This window comes from Globicephala melas, chromosome 10 (genome assembly GCF_963455315.2).
Source record: "Globicephala melas chromosome 10, mGloMel1.2, whole genome shotgun sequence".
In the NCBI taxonomy this organism is placed as follows: Eukaryota; Metazoa; Chordata; class Mammalia; order Artiodactyla; family Delphinidae; genus Globicephala; species Globicephala melas.
Window position 1 is genome coordinate 65,580,369 of NC_083323.1, and position 23,504 is coordinate 65,603,872.

Genomic DNA, 23,504 nt, shown 5'->3' on the forward strand with positions numbered 1-23,504 from the left:
AGCTAGAGAAAATGTTGAAAACAAATGTTGACTTCTCATTAGCTGGCGTATAACTGATAGCTTTGCCTGGAAACTCCCTACTAGGATACCTTAAGAATCATTTTATTAAGTTTAGTTAAAAATAGAGTAGAGGGGCTTTCCTGGTGGCGCAGTGGTTGAGAGTCCGCCTGCCAATGCAGGGGACGCGGGTTTGTGCCCCGGTCCAGGAGGATCCCACATGCCGCGGAGCGGCTGGGCCCGTGAGCCATGGCCGCTGAGCCTGCGCGTCCGGAGCCTGTGCTCCGCAACGGGATAGGCCGCAACAGTGAGAGGCCTGCGTACCGCAAAAAAAAAAAAAAAATAGAGTAGAGCCATTTGGGCATTAGGACACCTGCTCTTATTCCAGTTCAGTTGTTTTATTTCATGCCCTAATTTGTGGGTTGTAGTCATAGAAACCTATACCTGGAACAGCAAAGCCTTTTTTTTTTTTTTAACATCTTCGTTGGAGTATAATTGCTTTACAAAGCAAAGCCTTTTGAAATGTCCACTGGACCAGTACTGCTGACATTTTAATGTGCATGTGAAACACCTGGAAACTTTGTTAACATGCAGATTCTGATTCAGTAGCTCTGGTACTGGGCCTGAGATTCTAATTTCTCACAAGCTTCCGGGTGATGCCCTTACAGCTGGTCCATGAACCACATTTTGAGTAATGAGCTCTAGACATTCCTCTAGATGTGAGCTTCTTGAGAGAAGGACCCATCTTAATCATTTTTATATCTCTTGTACCTTGTAATGATATGATAATAGTGCCTGGAGAAGGGCAGGCATTACAACGTATTTGTTAAATGAAAGAAAGAGACAGAGACAGACAGAGAGAGCAGTTAAGTGCATGGTTTGGATTGCAACTTATATTGAATCCTGGCTCCATCCATAGGTCTTGTGTGATCTTGTACTTTAAGCCTTAGTTCCATCCCTGTAACACAGGGATAAAAATAATACCTGACCTCCTGGGATTGTTGGGGAATATTAAATGCAATGCTGTTTGTAGGTTAAGGACTCAGGCTGTACCATCAGCCCGCTTAGGTTCAAATCATGGCTCAGCAGTTTAGTTATAATGTAACTTTGGTCAAGTTACTTAATTTCTCCAAAATGGAGCTAAAAATAGTACTAACCACATGCAATTCTTGTGAAAAGAGATGAGGAAGCTCATGTAAAGCACTTGACACGGTGTCTGGCAAGAGTAAGTCTTTTAGTACGAGGAAAGTCTCTAACAGTAAACGTGCACCCCTCTTTCTTTGGCAAGCACTTCTCGTGCACCCCTCTTTCTTTGGCAAGCACTTCTCGTGCACCCCTCTTTCTTTGGCAAGCACTTCTCGTGCACCCCTCTTTCTTTGGCAAGCACTTCTCGTGCACCCCTCTTTCTTTGGCAAGCACTTCTCGTGCACCCCTCTTTCTTTGGCAAGCACTTCTCGTGCACCCCTCTTTCTTTGGCAAGCACTTCTCGTGCACCCCTCTTTCTTTGGCAAGCACTTCTCGTGCACCCCTCTTTCTTTGGCAAGCACTTCTCGTGCACCCCTCTTTCTTTGGCAAGCACTTCTCGTGCACCCCTCTTTCTTTGGCAAGCACTTCTCGTGCACCCCTCTTTCTTTGGCAAGCACTTCTCGTGCACCCCTCTTTCTTTGGCAAGCACTTCTCGTGCACCCCTCTTTCTTTGGCAAGCACTTCTCGTGCACCCCTCTTTCTTTGGCAAGCACTTCTCGTGCACCCCTCTTTCTTTGGCAAGCACTTCTCGTGCACCCCTCTTTCTTTGGCAAGCACTTCTCGTGCACCCCTCTTTCTTTGGCAAGCACTTCTCGTGCACCCCTCTTTCTTTGGCAAGCACTTCTCGTGCACCCCTCTTTCTTTGGCAAGCACTTCTCGTGCACCCCTCTTTCTTTGGCAAGCACTTCTCGTGCACCCCTCTTTCTTTGGCAAGCACTTCTCGTGCACCCCTCTTTCTTTGGCAAGCACTTCTCGTGCACCCCTCTTTCTTTGGCAAGCACTTCTCGTGCACCCCTCTTTCTTTGGCAAGCACTTCTCGTGCACCCCTCTTTCTTTGGCAAGCACTTCTCGTGCACCCCTCTTTCTTTGGCAAGCACTTCTCGTGCACCCCTCTTTCTTTGGCAAGCACTTCTCGTGCACCCCTCTTTCTTTGGCAAGCACTTCTCGTGCACCCCTCTTTCTTTGGCAAGCACTTCTCGTGCACCCCTCTTTCTTTGGCAAGCACTTCTCGTGCACCCCTCTTTCTTTGGCAAGCACTTCTCGTGCACCCCTCTTTCTTTGGCAAGCACTTCTCGTGCACCCCTCTTTCTTTGGCAAGCACTTCTCGTGCACCCCTCTTTCTTTGGCAAGCACTTCTCGTGCACCCCTCTTTCTTTGGCAAGCACTTCTCGTGCACCCCTCTTTCTTTGGCAAGCACTTCTCGTGCACCCCTCTTTCTTTGGCAAGCACTTCTCGTGCACCCCTCTTTCTTTGGCAAGCACTTCTCGTGCACCCCTCTTTCTTTGGCAAGCACTTCTCGTGCACCCCTCTTTCTTTGGCAAGCACTTCTCGTGCACCCCTCTTTCTTTGGCAAGCACTTCTCGTGCACCCCTCTTTCTTTGGCAAGCACTTCTCGTGCACCCCTCTTTCTTTGGCAAGCACTTCTCGTGCACCCCTCTTTCTTTGGCAAGCACTTCTCGTGCACCCCTCTTTCTTTGGCAAGCACTTCTCGTGCACCCCTCTTTCTTTGGCAAGCACTTCTCGTGCACCCCTCTTTCTTTGGCAAGCACTTCTCGTGCACCCCTCTTTCTTTGGCAAGCACTTCTCGTGCACCCCTCTTTCTTTGGCAAGCACTTCTCGTGCACCCCTCTTTCTTTGGCAAGCACTTCTCGTGCACCCCTCTTTCTTTGGCAAGCACTTCTCGTGCACCCCTCTTTCTTTGGCAAGCACTTCTCGTGCACCCCTCTTTCTTTGGCAAGCACTTCTCGTGCACCCCTCTTTCTTTGGCAAGCACTTCTCGTGCACCCCTCTTTCTTTGGCAAGCACTTCTTTCTTCTCCACCCAAGGACTAAGAATACTGTTTTAGGTTTGGGATGATTGTTGGTTATTGTTATCTTAAAGTCGTTGAAATATTAATAGATTATCCTAGCTGTAGCCAGGCAACTATTCACATATTTTAATATTTATCTACCGTTGCTCTAATCTCCATGAATAGTTATTGTTGCTATGACCCAGGAAGCTTCTAACAAAATTTGAGAGTCTTTCATTAAGATATTTCTTAATGAGGAACTCTTGTCACTCCACCTTACATCAGCCTTTTTTTTCCTTGGTCCCTGTATGTCTTCCGGAGTTCATGAACTACACTTGTATCATCGGGAGGACCCTTGAAAAGTTACCCCTTCTCTTCTTCTAATGTCTTTTCTATACCTTAGGGAAGAAGATACCATAACTTCTTCCCATATTCAGTTTTCATTTCAGAAAATTCTTCCCTGGCTTTAATTGCTCCTGCTACAACGAAAAATCTGTTTTCTCCTATTTTGGGGAGAGTTTATCCACCAGATAAGGCTTTTCTCACCTCTCAGTCTTCTCTTTAAATGCCTATTTCTTTAATTCTTTCATGTTTTCCAGTCTCTCAGTTACATGCTTCTTTCCTCCTTTTCTCTTTTCCTTTTTTATAGACTGTTAGTTTCAGGGAAAGAGCTAGGAAAGGTCATTTAAGTTCAACCACTCATCTCTTTTGTGTTATAAATCTTCCAATGGAACACTATAACCTAGTAAGAACCTGACTGGTAGAGATTAAAATAGGAAGATTATCTTCCCATCGTACAACCCATCCTTAACTGGATTGTTGTTGTTGTTGATTGGTTTTTGGCTTCAAATAACTGCTCTATATTGCTTGTCTCCCTTCACACTACCTCAGTATAACGCCTACATCCTTTTTAAGGCTTTGTCTGTTGAAGGTCAGCATGACAGCCACTGTAGATTTTTGTTTTGTTTTGTTCACAGAACAATTGGCTGCCTAAGAGTTGATCAGATTCTGCTTTATGGGTACAGAACGACCCACTGAAAATGCTTTTTTAATAATACTTTTCATTCCCAAGACCGCATGTCAAAGGTACCTTCTCCAATAGCTCATTTTTAAGTCAATAAAGAGGTCTTTGCCAGAGGTCAGTGCTTTTTAACATGAAATTGCATTTTTAAAATGGTGAGATAACAGAAACTTGTGATAAGCTGCTTGACCTAGTTATTATAAATGGACTTTTCCATTACAAAAAAAAAGGTTGGTTTTATTTTGTTTTAAGAAAAAGTTTGCAGAAATACAAAGCAAAGATCGAAAGGCAGAAGAACAAGTTGAAATACCGTAAAGAGAATACAGAGGCTTTATCTGAGTACTCCGTTCTTACTGAGCGAGATTTCCCTGCAGCCTAAGCTACGCCCTAGTTCCTCAATGGAAGAGGCGCATTTGGTTTATGGAGGGTTCCTCTGAGCTGCTAACACATGGGCAGGTACATAGAAGGAGGAGCTAAGGGAGTGAGAACATGACACCACCACTCTGGATGCAAGATGAGCTTAGTGCCACAGTCTGTGCTACAGAAAAATCGTAAGTAGGTCAGAGTCAGAAAACTGCGTTCAGAACAGAACATCCGCAGACTCATGGAAGATGAGGGTTGTGAACGGGCAGGAAGACATTGGCAGGGAGGAGGATGGAGGGTCTCTTGAGGGGAGAGTGGATTCCTAGCGGTACTTGTTTTTCAGTCTCTATTCTCAGAATGCCCTGGTCTTATCTTGATCCTCACCGCCTCTTGGGAAGACCATTTGGAAGAGCAGGGGGAGCTAAGATTGAACAGTGGGGCAAAATCAAATTCAGCAGTACCTGGAATTTGCAGGGCGAGCAGTTTGGACTCGAAACTTTTTCAGTGGGAGCACCAGTGAAGATATTTGGGAAAACCTATTAAGTCTTACTGTAGAAAATAGACAGAAAGAGGCAGAATCGGGAAGCACTCAAAGCACTATTTGTTTTAATGTGCTTTTTCATGGTTACTCATCACAACAGCTCTGCAGGTCACTTGCATTATTCTCATCCTGCAGAAGCGCTGCCGCAGAGAGCTGGCAAGCATGCAGGGGCCTCTTCTTCCTCCCCTTCCGTTGCAGTGTTTGACCCTGTTGAATGCCCCTGCATCCAGGTGCCTTGATCCGGTTCTTCTCTATCAGTCTTCCGCCGCAAGTCTGGGGAGCATTGGCAGGCCAAGAACTTAGATCTGCCATAATAGGAGGTTTACTGGTGTTTGGTTTAGTTTCTTTGAAAACGTTCGGGCTTTCCCCTTAATTTAAAAACAATGGAGATTCTCTTTGAAAAGCAAGTCTCTCTGCAAGAAAGGCAAACAGGGGACCTTCTGGATAATGATTTGGTAGACTTGAGTTGATTGTTGAAATTAGCCTGATTGCATACAGTCTTTTATTTAACAGCCACACTAATATGAGTCAATTTCAGTTTGGAAAGTCCAGCACCCCCATTTCCTTGGGCCACCTGGGTGAAAAGGAAGGCTGCTCTCCCGGTCCCTCTCCAGCCAGATCTGTAAACCTCAGTTCTTGGGAAAGATTGAAAATGTTAAGGGCAAAAGAAGAGCCAAGGCTAGAGAACTGCCAGACGGGTCTCCAAAGACACAGCTTTCATTATGTCACTCTCTTGCTAAGACCCTGCAATGCTGTTTCTCAGGCCTCGGCCCTTTAGTTTCCTCGGGCTAATCCCACCCAATAATGGTTTTTCCTTCTCTGGCTTCCTTATCTCATCTCCATTTTGCATGGCCTGATGTTCCTATTCTGGTGTTAGCTGGTCTGGTCTCTCCTCAGCTGGAATGTCAGCTCCTGGGTTTCCGGAGACCAGGGTTTTCTTCACTGCCTTTTCATCTCTGACAGTCACTGGACAGGTCCTAGGCAAAGGCAGATGCTGAAGGAAATAAACCGCAGGCTGCGCCACTCATACCAGGTGGTGGCCTCAGGGGAAGTTCATAATATCTATGTTGCCTGGCTTTGGTTTCTCCTGGCGAAATAAGGCAGACCTGAAGAATATGGATTAAAGATGAAAACGGTAGACAGATAAAACCAACATTAATGATATATATCTTTCATTAAAACATGGTTTATGGTGAAATATAGCCTCATTAGAAAAAAGCCTATGAGGGCTTCCCTGGTGGCGCAGTGGTTGGGAGTCCGCCTGCCGATGCAGGGGACACGGGTTCATGCCCCGGTCTGGGAAGATCCCACATGCCGCGGAGCGGCTGGGCCCGTGAGCCATGGCCGCTGAGCCTGCGCGTCCGGAGCCTGCGCTCCGCAACGGGAGAGGCCACAGCAGTGAGAGGCCCGCGTACCGCAAAAAAAAAAAAAAAAGCATATGAAAATATAATGTATAGTTTAAAGATATATGCCTCTTTAAGATAGTCCAATTCAAATGGCTTTATATTTATTAGTGGAAAACGCACTGATTATTTCTTACTTAGACCAGATAATAAAACTTCCAGAAGGAGAGCCGAAAAGCACCCCTAACATGTCTTAACTAATACATGTGCAGTTTGCTTATGAATAGACTTTTCTTTGACAATAGCACTTAAAGTTCTGATATTAATCCCGAATGTATTTGCTGGTCCTTCGAGCATTCCGAATTCCTCCTTCTGTATATTTGTGTATACTTTACTCCACTCACCCTGTCTGAATCTTTCCCACGTGTTGCTCTTCCTCTGTGCCTGGAGCTGTACTTATGTTTTACATGTGCTCTCATTTAATTCTCCCAGTAACACTATGAGATAATATAATAGCGTCGTTCCCGTTTCACAGATCAGGAAACTGGGGTAGCATACTCAGGCCCTCAGAGCAAGTGAGAATTTGAACTCACGTTCTGAATCCCATGCTTGCTTTAAGCCCTACTAGCTCTGCCTCTAACCATGGACCATATGCCCTGCTTCCTCCACCATAATTTCCTGTGGGCTACTGCTGCATCACTTATTACACACCCCCATATCTCCCACATTGCCTGGTCTAGTGACTCGCATATAAGCAGGTGCTGAAAGAATGTGTGATGGGAAAAGAGTTGTTTTCCTTTTTGCTGGGGGGAGGGAATTCCTATGTAATACCTTTGTGCTCCAGGAATGTGAGCTCAGAAGGAATCCTGCCTCCAATATTCTTTTAAATGCCAGCTTTATAGTATTCTTGACATCATCTAATTTTCCGTTAGAGAACAATCTATGTAAAAGTTAACTTGCATTGCATATAATGTTTTAATTTATTAGTATTAAAATGATTCAAAATCTATAGCTCTTTTTGACTTACGGTTGCCTTTCATTTCCTCTCAAGATGAGCACCTGCTGTTTGCATTGTTTTGTGCTAAGTAGAGTGAGGGATATAAAAAGGAATGAGGCAAGGTGTCTGCCCTTGGAGCACGTTTAGTTTATTTGGTAAACCAAGAATGTGGACAACTAACACTGGCAAAAAAAACCCAAACCAAAACAAAAATGAGGTAGGGAGAGTGGTTGAATAGGACTATAAACTCTTAAGTAACTGGTTGATAACTTTTTATGTGTGATGTTTTGGTAAGTAATAAATCATTTAGTCATGATGTTAAATTTTCAAGTCATTATCATGAAATTAAATCATAATACGTCTCTTTACAGCAAGTTTATTTCTGATCGTGAAAGTAGAAGGAGTCTCACGAACAGCCATTTGGAAAAAAAGAAATGTGATGACTATGTAAGTGTCATTATAATAAAGTTTGCTTATTTTTTAAAATTACATAAATTGTGACAGATGTTTAATTCATCCAGCATAGTACCAAAAACATAGCTATTTATTCACCGGGTTATTCCTCGGAGCCTCTGTATTTTCTCCTAAAACCCATTTAAAAAAAGTAACTAGACCACTAAGAAAGGATTCCTCGAACTTCATTTCCCTGTTGGTTCCTGATAGTGCTTTCTTTAAAGGTTTTGGCATGACGATCTGTCTTGAGGACTCTTTTGCTTAATGTGTCTCTGTTCAGATTCCAGGAACAACCTCCTTGGGCATGTCTGTTTTTAACCTAAGCAACGCCATTATGGGCAGTGGGATTTTGGGACTCGCCTTCGCCCTGGCAAATACCGGAATCCTACTTTTTCTGTGAGTGTTGACACTGCCGTACCTTTCATTTAAAAAACTGTATTTTCTGTATGTTTCTGTTCATACACAGAAGACATTGGAAATATTTCGAAATAGTTCTTATTTCTTTCTATGTTTTACTAACTTGGCTAAGTTACAGTGTATCCTTCTATATTGTTTGTTTGAATGATTTTCGAGGAAACACCTCATATTTATAAGAAAGTAAAAGGAGAAAATGTTTTCATTAATCAAAAATACCAAAATAAGCACTTGCAAAAAAGATAAAAGATTTGAAAATAGCACTTTTTGTATTTTTGGACTCTAGACTTGTCACTTTAAATCTCAGCTATCAATAAATGGTGAAAATATTGAGGTGTTTAATCCATCCAGTCACCACTTTGGTATTGGATAGCTGTGGAACACATACTATATCCAAAGGTAACTGCAAATTCGTTTTCAAGAAATATTCAAGAAGCATAGAAGTTTTCAGTGTTTTAAAGATGAGAAATTATTCTGTACTTTCCCCCTGAGATTCAGTGAAAAGAAAATGGGCAATTTTCTTCTGAAATAAGTTCATCTCAAACTGTTGAATGAGATTTTCTGCAAATGTACAGAGGGCTGAATTTCAGTTGGAATGAGATGAAGACAGATCATACAATTTATACCAGGAAAATTCCCACCCAGCCTGATTTCTCAGACCTCAAAGGAGTAACATTGGTGCTTTCACCCCTGACGACACTCATGCTCTTCACTGGGCTTGCCCAGTAGTCATCATTGTCAGATCCATCATTTCCTTGGAAGCAGTGACCAAAATGTCTACTAATCCTGCAAGTTGTGTTTATTCCTTTAGAAAGACTTAGAAGACTGTGATGGAAGTGCATTGCTACCCATTCCACTACTCAGGCATCAGAAATGCCCATCCAGGCTGCACCATATTGGTCCACAGCACTAGGGATTAATAGTCATACTTTTGTGTGTAAACCCACTAGAGGTATCCCTCCTAGAATCAGAACAGCTCTGTGTAGGACAGCGAATCTAATACATTACCTTCCTCTTGTCAACCTAACCGGTAAACCCAGCTGTAGCCTCCTCGCTTTATTGCCCCGGCTGGATCTTTCTAGGTGGTCTTTCTGTTTACGTATATCATGAGCCAAGTGGCAGGTTTTAGGGTAAAATGACAGGAGTTGGATAAAATATTTCTGTGGTGATACTTTTTTTGTATATGTGAAATTCTGACCCTGTGACGATACCATAGATGGAGTTTGAGTAGCTACGCTTGTGAAATTCAGTGCATTGACATGAAACACCTGACTGCTAATCTCAACTCCTCTTCTGAATTGGCTGTATAGTCCAGCAAGTTACTTAGCTATTCTGAGCTTCAATTCCCTACCCTTTGAAACAAGGAAATTGCACTAGAAAAATCTCAGAACCCTGTTCACCTCCAAAACCCTATGGTCTGTGACAATTTTCAGTCATTCCAAAGCTGGAAATATGTTTGGTTTGGACATGTGTTTTACACTGATTGCTTTCTTTTTAATTATTGTAATATATCAAGTAGTTATATGTTAACATAGGATAAAGAGTCATTTCTTTGGTGATGATAACAAGAACAGCTCTTGTGGCTCTTACTCTATGCCAGAAACTGCTCAGTGTTTTTGTTTTGTTTTGTTTTGTTTTGCGGTACGCGGGCCTCTCACTGTTGTGGCCTCTCCCGTCGCGGAGCACAGGCTCCGGACGCGCAGGCTCAGCGGCCATGGCTCACGGCCCAGCCGCTCCGCGGCATGTGGGATCTTCCCGGACCGGGGCACGAACCCGCACCCCCTGCATCGGCAGGCGGACTCCCAACCACTGCGCCACCAGGGAAGCCCTCTTCATCTTTTTTATGTAGCCAGGGCTTTTGTTTTTATTTTGTCTTTTCTGGACACTTGCCAAATCTCTTTGTTTCCAGTGTTTCACAATGCTGTGTCTTGCTGTGTGCCTTTTTTCCTCCATTGTGTCAGGCAGCTGGTACATCTTTTCTTTTAGAAATTCATGGTCTTCAGTTCTGGGACATTTTCTTACATTGTTGTGTTGATGAATTCCTTCCTTCTCTTTCTCTTTTCTCTCTTTCTGGAACTGTTAGCAAGATTTTGGACCTTCTGGACTAGCCCTCTAACTCTTTATTCTTTTCTTTATTTTCATTTCTAAAGTTTTTCACTGTACTCTCTGGAATATGCCACCAATTTTTTTCCAACTCTTTACTGAATGTTTTATTTCTCTTATTATTTTTTTATTTACAGGGGCTTTTAAACTTTCTTTGAATGTTCCCTTTTTATATTATTTTGTTTCTGTTTTACAATTTCATTGTTTTCTCTGAGGATTCTAGTAATGGTTTTTCTCTCTTATGGAAAATTTCAGACATCAAGTAGAGAGTCTAAAATATCCCTGTATTCCCTTCATCTCATGACCATGCTTGTTTAGTCAGCCCCTCACCCAGATTGTCTTGAAGCAAATCCCAGCCATCACATCGTTTCATCCATAAATATTTCAGTGTACTTCTCTAATATATAAGGACTGTAAAAACATAACCATGATACGCCATACCCAGAAAATTAACCACAGTTCCTTATATCATCAAATACCCAAACAATATTTAAATTGCTCTGCTTACCTTAATTTTAAAAAGCAATTGGATTGTTTAAATCAGTACTCAAATAAGGTCCATATACTACAATTGGTTGTTATGTGGTTTAAGTCTCTTTCACTCTATAGGTTCCCCCATTTTCTTCTGTTCTTTTCTGCACAGTTTATTTGTTGAAGAAACTGGACCATTTGTCGTATAGTGTTTCCCATAATCTGAGTTCTGCTATTGTATCCCCGTGATGCAAGTTGATTTTTCCGTTTGTTTTGGACTGTTTCATTTTAGAATCTTTCCTTAGATGTCAGGTTGCCCTTCTCTGTCTGCTGTATTCAAGAATTGCAGGGGGTGGACTGGAACAAGGCTGATTGGAGCCTGGTACACATGAGTGGGGTTTGTTGGAAATAGCTTCACTAGAGGTGCTGTCAGTAGCCCTTTCCTTGGGGAACCAGCCGTGTCAGTTTCTTCTTGGCTCTTCAGATCACCCAGGGAAGATCTTCCAGTCACCTGCCTGTAGGGTCTGGGCACTGTTGCCATCTTTATGGGAACCAAGTTGGGGGAAAGGGCTTGGGTGCATATCTCTGTGCATGTGTCCACCCAATCCTAGTTTTCATTACAGAACCCCTCCCTCACAAGTTGTGCTGAGTCCCTCACTCAGAGACTTACACTTTATACTTTTCAGAGAATATATTTGCTGTATATTTATGTATCTTTTGCCAAGATGGGAGAGGAGCAGTCACTCTGCTTTACAGAGTAGGTGCCTGGTCTGGGGAATCTAGCTATTTCTTGAAAGAAGTTCAACAGATCTTCTTTATTTTAGTTCATGCTGTCCATTGTTCCCTGCTTCCAGTCATGCCACCAGGGCCTTTTGGGAATTCTGTGGTGTAAATTGGATTGGTCTTGGCTTTCTCCACTGCCAATTTAAGACTCAGCTCTGTCCACTTTCCAGCTTCCAAATTTTTGTTACTATCGTCTCTTCTCTGCTGTTCTTACTATCCTAGCAGTTTTATGCCTTAAGAAATCGCTTTACTGGATTACTGGGGCCAGGGGAGCAGGAGTAAATTCTTGTTTTCAACCTACCATTCCTGGAATTTGGTTGATTTTTAGTTATACTGGTTCAGGGATAAGTAATCTCTTATCTCATGACTTCTGTTTCTGATTGAGACCAAGAATTGGGTAAAGGTGACTTTTAGAGTTGCCGGAAGATTTCCTCTGGGTAAAACTCTCATAGGTTGTTTGGTTCTTTGCAAGACGCATGAATAGCAAGCACAACACACCAAACCTTCAGGTTAAAGCTCATGAAGGTAGTTGTATAGAGACCCAGACGTACAAGTTTTTCACAGAATGCAGAGCTCTCCTACCTCAGAACAAGGGCTCCCTCTGTGTTATAAAACCAGCTGTTCCCACAACTGCTCAAGCCAAGAAGCAGTTGGCAGGAAGAAGATAATTCATCTGGTACAGGGCCCCGTTCCAGACTCATATTGGCCAAGGCAGAGAAAGAGCCCAAGGCTGTCCCGGCTTCTTTAGAAAAGCAGCTGGGAAGGCTCCTCCGTGTCTCACTGAGGCTGGGGTGCTGGGCTCCTCATTGGAATCATCTGGAAACTTGCTGGGGTGATTTCTTTTTGCTGGATGAGTTTGGGGCTCATTTTTGGGGCCTGACTATAATGGCTGTCATTCCTGTTTAACACACGTCTGATTCAGTTCGATTCAGTGAATTCAGCCCTATTATGAGAATGCTGTGAGGTTTTGTGTTATCCTAAATCCTGAGGCCTTATAATTGCATCGGAGGAACCGGAAGTATGCTAGTGGTGAATCTCAGTGGACAGTTGTTCTGAAGGTATATGTTCTCTGTTGGCAGTAAAATGGGGCTGTTCCCTGAGGCAGCAGTTTGGGGATGTGCTGAGGCACGGGTAAGGGTAAAATGCACCTATTGTTGAAGAAATCTCTTTCCCCTGCATCCTCCTCTTCTATTGCTACTCTTTTCCCACAGCTTCCCCATAACTCCATCATAGCAAAAGTAGGAATTAAAAGTAAATATTGGGCTTCCCTGGTGGCGCAGTGGTTGAGAGTCCGCCTGCCGATGCAGGGGACACGGGTTCGTGCCCCGGTCTGGGAAGATCCCACATGCCGCGGAGCGGCTGGGCCGTGAGCCATGGCCGCTGAGCCTGCGCGTCCGGAGCCTGTGCTCCGCAACAGGAGAGGCCACAGCAGTGAGAGGCCCGCATACAGCAAAAAAAAAAAAGTAAATATTAGCACAGAAGAATGATGGCTTTTGTTTTGTTTATTTCACATTACCATCTCCCCAAATAGGAAAGTTACATTTTCTAAAGATTTCTCTTAAACGCATACGTTTTATAGAGAATTAATCTCTGAAGAGCATGTGATCTCCTCACTGTGCTAGGTAAATGAGAGGTTTATTACACCGTATGGAATCTGATAAAGTAATAAATGCTTTATATTTTCCCATAACTTCTTAGCATGTATCATTATTATTTATTATTATTTTAATCATGTAACCTTTAAGTTTAAAACCATGAAAAATGAGAATGTAATTCATGACATTGCTGGGAGCTCAAAGAGATGTCATAGTTTATCATAAACACTGAGTTTGTAAACAATCTGTTTGAAATGATAATTGTGAAACAATGTTACAATCTGAATGAAACAATCGTTTAAATTTTATTTTGGTTGATTATAATTCCTGCCCTTTTTTGGTGTCTTCCATTTTCTTTCTCACTGGGGTAGTGGTTGTGAGAATAAAAAAGATAACGTATCTAAAAGCACACTTTGAAAAGTGGCACGCAAGAAGACATTTATTAGTTAGTACAACTCTATAGGGCTGCTATAAGAAACTGAGTGAGCGTGTGTGTATGTGTGTGTGTGTGTGTGTGTGTGTGTGTGTGAGAGAGAGAGAGAGAGAGAGAGAGAGGGAGGGAGGGAGAGAGAGGGAGAAAGAGAGAGAGACGGAGATGGAGAGAGTACCAGCAGTGCCTGGTACATAGTAACACTATGTACTAAGTGTTTGTTAAAGTATTAATTAGGTAGTTACCAAATAATAGTTAACATTTATTGAATGGTAACTATATATACCATGTTATCTCATCTAATCCCCACCAACAACACTATGAAGTAAATGTTAGCCCCATTTTACAGATGAAGTAACTGAGGCTTAGTAACAACTTAGAAAATAGGGGAGCCAGGGTTCCATGTTCCATCCAGGATTTCTTGAGTCTAGAACCTGAGTGATCTAAGACACTATACTGCCTTTTAGTGATGCCTTCAGAAGCCAAACTTACATTATTAATGTACTTCTTGAGACAAATTTTATTCTTATCAATGGATTCTTGCAAGTTAATCCTTTAGCTCTTTAAAGTCACCTTGTAAAATCAGTCAGTGTTCCTGAACTATTTTACGACTGTTCCACCAAGAACCGTCACCTTTATTGTAATGAAAATAGTTCAGCAATACCAAGGGTACGAAATTGTGTATCAGGAGTGGTCATGTTCCTGGTCACAGCAAGTACAATACATGCCTCTAGTATATTGTAAAACCAGTAAACTTTTTGAACTGCTTCATATTTGTCATATCTGTGCCTGACTTCGCCTCATGTGCTATTTAAGATTTCCCACTGCCCTTGAACTTAATTCCTTCCAGGGCTTTAACTAAACTTTTTGTAATTAAGAATTGAAAACCAAGAAATAGCAAAGTCAAATAACATCAAGTTTGTTATTAGGGAATTGGTTAAATAACCATAGTAGTTCCATAAAATGGAATATTAGACTACTATTTAAAGGAGTAAGATAGACTTACATGTACTGGTGTTGAAAAATTAAAAACAAACTGAATATTGGGTGGAAGTGAGGATGGGGGTAGATTGCGTAATATGTGCATATATTAGACTGTTCGGGAGGGTAAACAAGAAAACTGTTGACAGTGGCTACTTCTGGAGGGTGACACGCGGTCTGGGGGTGGAGTGGGAGTGGAAAGTTTACACTCTTTAAAGTATCTTTTTACCATGTGCTTTAGGGGAAGAACCTAGTTGAGAAAACTGTTTTTTAGAGAACTTCAAATCACTGCGATAAGATTTTTCTTCTTTCTCTTTCCTGCAAAAAACTTGAGAAAAAAATATTTTCGGTGTCACTATGTAGACCACAAGAGCTAGAATGAGCGATCAGTACAGTGCCACCTGCTCCAAACTGCATTTTCACCACACTTGCCTGCAGACGGCCTTTGCATCAGCTACACCAGCCTCCCTCTCTTCTGTAGGGGCCGCCGGCACCGTGCCCATCACCTCGGCCTTTCTGCCACGCCCCTCCCATGCCGTCCCTGTGCTTCTGAATCCTGATGGTCCCATGAGACCCAGGTCCGATGCCATCTCCAAAAGTGTTTCTCTGATCCTCCCAGGTGGAAGGAAAGATCTCCCTTCCTTCTCTTTTTGGTGTAGCCTTTATCTTTCTAATAGCAAGTATTACTTCCATTATTTAGGCGTATATATTTTGTTCCCTATTGAACACTGAGCCCTACAAGGGCAGGATTAATGTCTTCCTTGTCTCTTTCCCCACGACAGGATCTAGAACAGTGGTTGCCTATAGCTGATTCTCAATAAAGTTTCCCTGAAATGAAAGAATATGTAAAAATTAGCATAGTCTTACATAGTCTTACAAGGCTTTAGGGCAAACAATGGCTCTTATAATTTTGCAAACTTAGCAGAGGGAAAACATCAACTCTGAGGTTTAGTTCACCTTCAGATTTAAAGTAGGCTCTGGAGATGTAATGAAAATTATAGAAGTTTAGGAAAGGACTCACCACCCATTGGTTACTTTCCTGGGAATGCCTCCTTCATTTGAAAATTCAAAATAGTTAGAGACTGTTAAGGAATACTGTAGGAGGTTAGCACTGCATTGCTAAAAGGGCGTTTGTTGCTAAATTGCTGTTTGCAAAAAGGACAGTAATTGTCATTGTCAGTTTACAGCAATTACCTTCACTTTGTGGTGGATTGTTTGTTCCAGTTGTAGGTGAATTCTTCTCTCTCTCAGTATTTACCTTTGTGGACCATTATCACTAATCATTATCCTACCAAAAGATGCAACATTGTATTGTCTATAATCACAGTGTTTACAAACAAATCAGTAAATAGCCATGCCGGTAAAGATAAATCTATAAAATGAGGACTCTATAAACAAAGATCAGACTACCAGGTGCCTTCTCTCTTTAAATTCGGTGTTTTACAATTCAGCCTGCATAAGGGGTAGGCAGAAATGGAATTAGAACAACAGACCCATCAGCACATTGCCCTAAGTCCTGTTCAGATATTATAGTTATTTGATCGTTACTATCGTGTCACAAAAATGGGCTTCTTGTTCTTTCAAGAGGTTTGCAGTCTCAGATAACTGCCTCAGCATAACTCTCTGGAGTTTCTAAATCATTTTCAGCAAATTCTACCAAATTGGAGTGAGATTGCAGTGTACCTTTGCAAATACTCTGCATGTTCTTGAACTGTCATTGCTCTGTTACTTTCCATATATTCCCAAAAGTTTGAATCACACCCACCAAGGTGATAATTTTGCTTTTAGCAGTAACAAAGATGGTTTGTGTGATATCTCTCAAGTCATTCCTGGTAAATGTTAAGTTGTCTTCTCTGTGGGCTCCTAAGCAGGCAATGCTTTGCCTCCTAAGGAAGGACCAAATTGGATTTTGTGATACCAAAACAGGGCGATGAAGAGGAAGTCAATAGGAAACGCTGCTCTTCTGATGATCCGAGGAGGTCCCTGGGTAGAGGCACACTCATCTTACGTCTTACGTCAGTCGCTTACTTGTTTTCAAAATTCTTTGAGTTATAGTCTCCGTTCCTTAGAAATGATTTGAAGAGAAAATTGTTGTCCTTCAGCTGGCAGCAAAAATCATTGGCATCAGAGTCTCTTCTTTGGGAACAATAATACTGGAAGGGGAGCAGTGGCACATTCAGGCTTGCCAGCATTAGAAATACATGTAGAAAGGACAGCGGCAGTGCCATTGAACTCTATTGAAATTCACTGGATGAAGAACTTTTCAGAAATGGGCAAATAGGAAAGGGGGAAGGGGTGTTGTGCTCAAAATGAGTGCCTATTTTGTAAACAGAGTTGGCAAGTGTAGGCGATGGGTCCCACCCACTGTTTTTAAAAGTTGAGCAGTTATGCTTAGTTGATGAGTCATCTGATATGTGTCTGATAAGGGGGGTTCCAAGAAATCGATTCTCTTGGCCCCAGAGACGTAGGAGTGTGGTGTGTGTGTGTGTGTGTGTGTGTGTTTGTGTGTGTGCGAATGTGCGAGAGCGTGTACACTGAGCTCACTCAGTCCTGCCTGTGCTGTGTTGCATCGGGTGCCCCGGTACTACCCAAGGACAGCAGCGTGGCCCCCATTTTGGGGCCCCGTGTTTTTCTTAGTCTGCAAGAGGCAACTTAACTAAACTGTCTAAGGTTTTAACAGTACTGTTCACGGCCGTGATGTGTAGAATGCCTTTAACATTTACTCTTACGGGTTACAGTAGGACAGATGTGTATCTGCACAGTTGATCCAAATAGTCCAGAAATTTGGACTTTCCAGAGTAGCTTGAACTTTTCTTACTCATAGAGTGGTAGTTGGTTTAGTAGATTAGAAAACTGCCCTGATGTGGGCCAGTTAGTTTTGCTTTGTTCTATGGCCACACGCTTCACCTTTCATCAGGCGCATGGTATTAATGATCTACATCTGTATCGGGGTCGGCAGACTATAGCCCAAAAACCAAAGCCACCTGCAGCCTCTGTTTGTATGGCTTTTACTTTTTTAAAGGGTTAAAAAAAGAAGGTAGTTATAAAGTATACATTGTTTCATGGAATCTTTATAACAACCCTATTTATCATCCCCATTTTACAGATAAAGAAGCTAAGATTCACAGAGGCTGAGTAACTTGCCCAGGATGACACCAGTTGGGGGTGGGATGGGGGAAGGGAGGGCAACGAAGGTGTATTCCTCTTAACTCTCCCATCTCTCCTTAAATGTGCGTTGTTACCATGGAAACAGAGTTGCAAAGTGTGAATGGAGCCCGTAATCCATCATTCCTACTGGAATGGAAGTCCAAAATGCCCACCAAGTACAGCATGTTCCTTTACCTAATGGTTATATGGAATTCTTGTCACTCAGGAGTCACAACTTTAGAGTGTGATAAAGGGGGCATCGTTTTGAAAGGTAAGGATCTAGGTTTGAGGAGAAGAGAAACCAGTGATCCTTGTGGAATGGAAGAAGAGGAAGGAAATGGTGTCTAGAGTTATAAATGGAGTGCCCACAAAACCGATAGCCTTCTACCAAGGACTGTAGGTAAAAACAGGAAGTGGTGGTGGCATCTGGTTTTCTTTCTTGCTGGTACAACTTCCTCATTTAAACTCAGCCCTCCTCCTAACTTTCTTAACTTCTCAAAGCATCACCTAAACTGATAAATTCTATTTCCCTCCGCAAATCTCTTTTAAACACTTCTTTCTCTTTAGGATTGTATTAGATATTATTTGGTTTGGTCACCAGCGATGCATTTTCCTTTCCTCAGACAAAACAAAATATCTAATCAATAGTGAGGCTAGTTTAAGAGAAACTTTGCAGCACAGAAGTTCGATTTGCCTACACGGAAAGAAATGGAAGTGTACAAATAATTGATCCTCACCTGTTCCCTGCCCAGCCTTTAAAAACCATCCCTTTCATTCTCTAGTTCAATTTGTAAATATTACAAATAATCACATGCTCCTAGATCCTAGTGTGCTGGTCCTCTGACCCTCAGAATGTTGAAATTTAATTAGGATGTAGTGACTAAGAAGTCTACTTTGGGTCTGAATAATTGGATGTTTCTGCTCCTTTCCATAAGCATTTCTTGAGCTCCTTAAATGAAATAGGGACTATATTAATGAGCTTGGGGCTTAAACAAATGCACACACCCCAAAAAGGGTTTGGAATAATAATACTTTTCATTTGAAAGTTTCCTTTATTTTTCATTTTAATAGTGTTATTGCAAAAGTAAGATAATCATTAAAGACCGTTTTGAAAATGCATAAAATAAAGTATCAAGAAATCACCCAAAGTCTTACTGTTAAAACAAGCTCTGTTAACATTTTGATATATTTTACTCTAAGTTTTTTGTCTTCTGCTTGGGTCTTGCTTTTTACACTGGCATCCTTCCGTGCACACTTGACTTTGGCAGACAATAGAGCATGGTGGGTAAGGACTCGAGTCAGACTACCAGGGTTTGAGGGCTCTGATGCTCACTTTGTGACCTTGGACAAAATACTCAACCTCTCTGAACTTCAGTTTCCTTATCTGTAAGGTAGATAGTAATAGTACTACTCATAAGTAAAATATTGTAAAAAGTGCTTAGTGTGGGCCCAACATAGTGAATACGCTTAAATTTATTATTAGTGGTGATCAATAAAGTGTTTTATTAATTATACTGAATTCTCATTGAAGTAAATGAAAGCTCTAGGGGTACATTTGTATGTAAAATATAATTTTGAATTTGTCAAAATATTTATAACTTCCTCATGAATTAGAGTCTCAGAACAGCTTGTCCCCCTCTCCTAATTTTCAGACGTGCCTTCTTCCATCTAAGCTCTTGTTAAATAAGCTTTCTCTGTGTGCCCTTTCCTCTCCACGTAAGCCTCTCCCACTGGCACCGCACAGGAACAAGGCTGCACCACCTACCTGCACGCACCTTCCAAACACCCTGCTTCGGACTGCAGCCTCCTCTACTTCCCTCCAAGGGCCCCCCCTTGGATACTCCCACTGTGCCTGGCCTTAAATGTCATTGAGGACCTCTGTGCTTCCTTCCCTGTCCAGCTTAGATGCCACAGTCCTTCGCTTAAACCCCTTCAGGTCTTCCCCACACCTGAAATTCCCTTCCTCCACCGGTGCTCTGTCACACTGGCCCGGAAAAGCCCTGAATCTGAGCTCTCTCATCATACAGATGGGTGACACTTGAACTTCATCCTCGGTGAGCTCTCCAGCCCTTCCCTCATCCCCCACTGGCACTCTCTTCAGCAGTGTTTTTAAATCTTTATTCACTTCATAGAGATATTTCTCATAGGCAGAATGGGGGTGGAATGGAAGAGCAGCAGAGTGAGTGGAGATCAGAGGTGAATGAGAAAGTGGGGAGGAAAGTGCAGGAGGGCAGAGACAGCCTGGAAATGTGGAAGAAAGGAAGGAGGTAGAAGAGAGCTTGGGAGAGACCCACACCCCAGGGAAGGACTGGAGAAAGATGATTGGCCAGAAAACAGAATGTTTCCTACCATTTGTCCAGTTCCCTTGTCCTGGTGTTTTACATTTTCTTGCAGGTGATGAGCATCTATGTCTGTGAGTTTAGGAGTGAGGGGCTGTGGTTTGCTGGGAGATGATGTTAGATAAAAGCAGGACGAGCAACAAAGACCACTTTTCGTCCAGCAAGGTAGTTTTTATGTGGGCTCTTCTAATCATGAGGATGGTAAAAGTTTTATATTTTTTCATCAAATAATTCATTTATTCATCAAATATTTATTGGTACATTTTATGTGCCAGACACTCTCCCTGGCACTGAGGATATCAAAGAATATATAAACAAAGGTACTTGCATGATTAAATAACATTAGAACGTTAGGATACTTTTCAATTCAAGAAGGATTTTGTGGGCACCAAGGGGCGGAGCATGGGTGCTCCGGCCCTGCCTCGGGTGCCAGCACGCATCTGCAGAGCCCTATGGCTCAGAGACACCCGTGAGCACAGGCTGAGCACGGTGGGAGCCGCGGCCACGTGAAGCCTCAGCGTAGAGATGCTGCTGAGACCAGCCTTTCCTAAATGACTTGGTCTGTCTTGGTCTCAGAGAAAAACACCAGCTTGTCAGTCGGTTCTTGGGCAGGGGATCTCCAGAACTCAAAGGAAAGTTGTGTAATTTTCTGGTGAGAAAAAGAAGAGGAACTACAGTAACAATTCATGTAGTAATTGCTTACTTGGATGGAGTGCCTCCCACGTGATAAGAACGAATTGCTCATCCCTCCTTTCTAGCTCTTTCTTCTTTGATTTTTTTTAAATTTATTTATTTATTTATTTATTTATGGCCGAGTTGGGTCTTTGTTGCTGCGTGCGGGCTTTCTCTAGTTGCGGTGAGCGCAGGCTACTCTTCATTGTGGTGCACAGGCTTCTCATTGCAGTGGCTTCTCTTGAATCGGAACACCGGCTGTAGGCGCGCGGGCTTCAGTAGTTGTGGCACGTGGGCTCAGTAGTTGTGGCTCGCAGGCTCTAGAGTGCAGGCTCAGTAGTTGTGGCGCACGGGCTTCGTTGCTCCGCGGCATGGGGGATCTTCCCGGACCAGGGCTCAAACCCATGCCCCCTGCATTGGCAGGCGGATTCTTAACCACTGCGCCACCAGGGAAGCCCTCTTCTTTGATCTTGACCCTCTCCCAGTTTCTGCCTTCTCAGATGAACAGCTCCTACTAGCTTGGAATGTTATTAATGAATTCTTCCCCTTGGACCTTCTCCCAGGAGGATGCAGTGGCCCTGTGTTCCTAGAGGAGCACCACTCACCAGCGTAGACCTGACTCATCCCTGCTGTGGGCTCCGGGGCCACTGGAGCTCTGCTGAGATGCCTGTGCCCATCCTTGGTTACCGATGTTCCATTTTCTTCTCAAAGCAGAACTAAAAAGAGACAAGAAATTAACAGAAGCCTGGCTTTTTCCTAAGAACCTGCAGAAAGAGCTGTGCCCTAAGGTTGGGAGTGCAGGTGGAGGACAGATCAGCTAAAAGTAGGCCCCAGATCCACTTTGCTAGGCCCAGCCTCAGCTCCTTGTTTGGGCTGAACTGACCACAAAAAGGAAGGTTATAGCTGTGCTCTTAGGATTTGGGATGGAGGGCTTGGCCTACGGATTCACAGGGTTTCAGCCTCTCTCAACCAGGTGTCAGGGTCTCCCAAACGATCTCAGGCCTTGCCCTTGTGGCTCCACCCATGGCACCCTGTCAACCAAAACCATTTGTTTGGAAAACCCAGCCCCTCCCAGTTAGACGTTGACCCCATTGCTCCTTGCTGAGTTGTATTGTTGATTTGTAGTTCAGAGGTACAAAATTAGTGGTAATTAAACTGTTACTTGATGTCACCAGCCTGAAATGCAGTCAGCTGGTAAGAAATAAAACAAGCATCTCTGGACATTATTAAAAAGAAAAAACTTTTGGGCTTCCCTGGTGGCGCAGTGGTTGAGAGTCCGCCTGCCGATGCAGGGGACAAGGGTTTGTGCCCCGGTCCGGGAAGATCCCACATGCCGCGGAGCGGCTGGGCCTGTGAGCCATGGCCGCTGAGCCTGCGCGTCCGGAGCCTGTGCTCCACAACGGGAGAGGCCACAGCAGTGAGAGGCCCGCATATCACAAAAACCAAAAAAAACAAAAAAAAAAGAAAAAACTTTTATACTTTCAGCCACGTTTAGAAGAGGAAGGATTATATAGTGTGGTGAGCCTCGGGTCCCTTTTGGAAGGAAAGACATGGCAGTGTGGGGAAGAGTGTGGAGTTGAAAATACTTTAAAAATATATATCCTGGTGAGGTAAGTAATGCTCTACTACCCTTAGGAAGTCGACCAAAGGAAGCAGACAGGACTCGCTCTCACACTGAGCGCCGGTCAGGGACTCACAGGAATGGTAATGGTTCAGCTGTAAATGCTTCCCTTCAGTGCAGTCTCACCTGGACAGCGGTGGGATCCGTGTCGCAGGTATTCACGCTGAATACCTGCAGGCCGCGTGGCGGGCAGTGTGGTGGCGCTGGTTCGGAGGTTGTGAGAAACAGAAACACTGAGATGGATATGCCGGGGGACCAGAGCTGGCAGCTTCCCATCCCGCCTGCTCCAGGCCGGTCCATGGACCAGCAGCATCAACACTGCCTGCGAGCACCAACAGAACCTCAGGTCCCATCCCAGACCTACAGAATGACAGTCTTCATTTTAACAAGCTCCTAAGGAGATACGTATATACACATTGAAATGTGAGAATAGCTGCTTTGAACTCTGGCAAAGGAGAGGACAGGAGGAGTCATGCTGGGAGGGTTGGTAAGGGTTCTCTCTTTTTTGAGAGGAGCGGGTCCTGGAAGAGCTGAAAGCCCTCACCTGCGTGGCAGCCTTGAACACCCCCATCTGAGCTATTTCTGGATCCGCAGCAGTGACGGCTGCTTCATCTTCACCTCTTTCAAGGACTCTGACGCTCGGTTGAAGGATGTCGTATGATTTCTCGTTATATAGCTGGGCTGTTAAAAGATAGTCTCATCTCCCTTAAAGTGCTGGGAGGTTGGGTTTTTTTCTTTTTTCTTTTTTTTTTTTTTTTGAGATATAATTTATAAAATTTCCCCATTTAAAGGATAAGATTTGATTAGTTTACCCAAATAGAGTTGTGGAATCACCACCACAACCATGGCATAGAACATTTCAGTTGCCTTAAGTGTGTTGGTTCCATTTATTGTCACAGCTTTCCATTTCATTAGCATAAAATACTTTAAAAAATGAAATTTTTTATAACATTATCCATATAATCTTTGGGTAAATTATAGAAGAACAAGAATCGTAGTCCTATCAATATGGTTCAAAACAATGACAGATAAATGTTTTTAAGATAGATGTTTAGATGTTCGTTGTTTTAATGTGTGAGTCAAAATTTTCTTGCAGCAAATAGAGTAAAAATATCTAGGAATATTTAAGAAATCATGGAGGGACTTCCCTGGTGGCACAGTGGTTAACAATCTGCCTGCCAATGCAGGGGACACGGGTT

At 43.1% G+C, this 23,504-nt stretch overlaps 1 protein-coding gene across 2 annotated transcripts in view; it reads left to right on the forward strand.

The window, feature by feature from the left end:
- The window catches only part of SLC38A1 (solute carrier family 38 member 1), a 70,413-nt gene that overhangs the window by 26,249 nt on the left and 20,660 nt on the right, over positions 1 to 23,504 (forward strand). For both annotated transcript variants that reach the window (XM_060306712.1, XM_060306711.1), the window contains exons 4-5: positions 7,668 to 7,743; positions 8,030 to 8,145. In XM_060306712.1, coding sequence (XP_060162695.1) covers positions 7,668 to 7,743; positions 8,030 to 8,145 — 192 coding nt within the window. The remainder of the gene's footprint in view (positions 1 to 7,667; positions 7,744 to 8,029; positions 8,146 to 23,504) is intronic.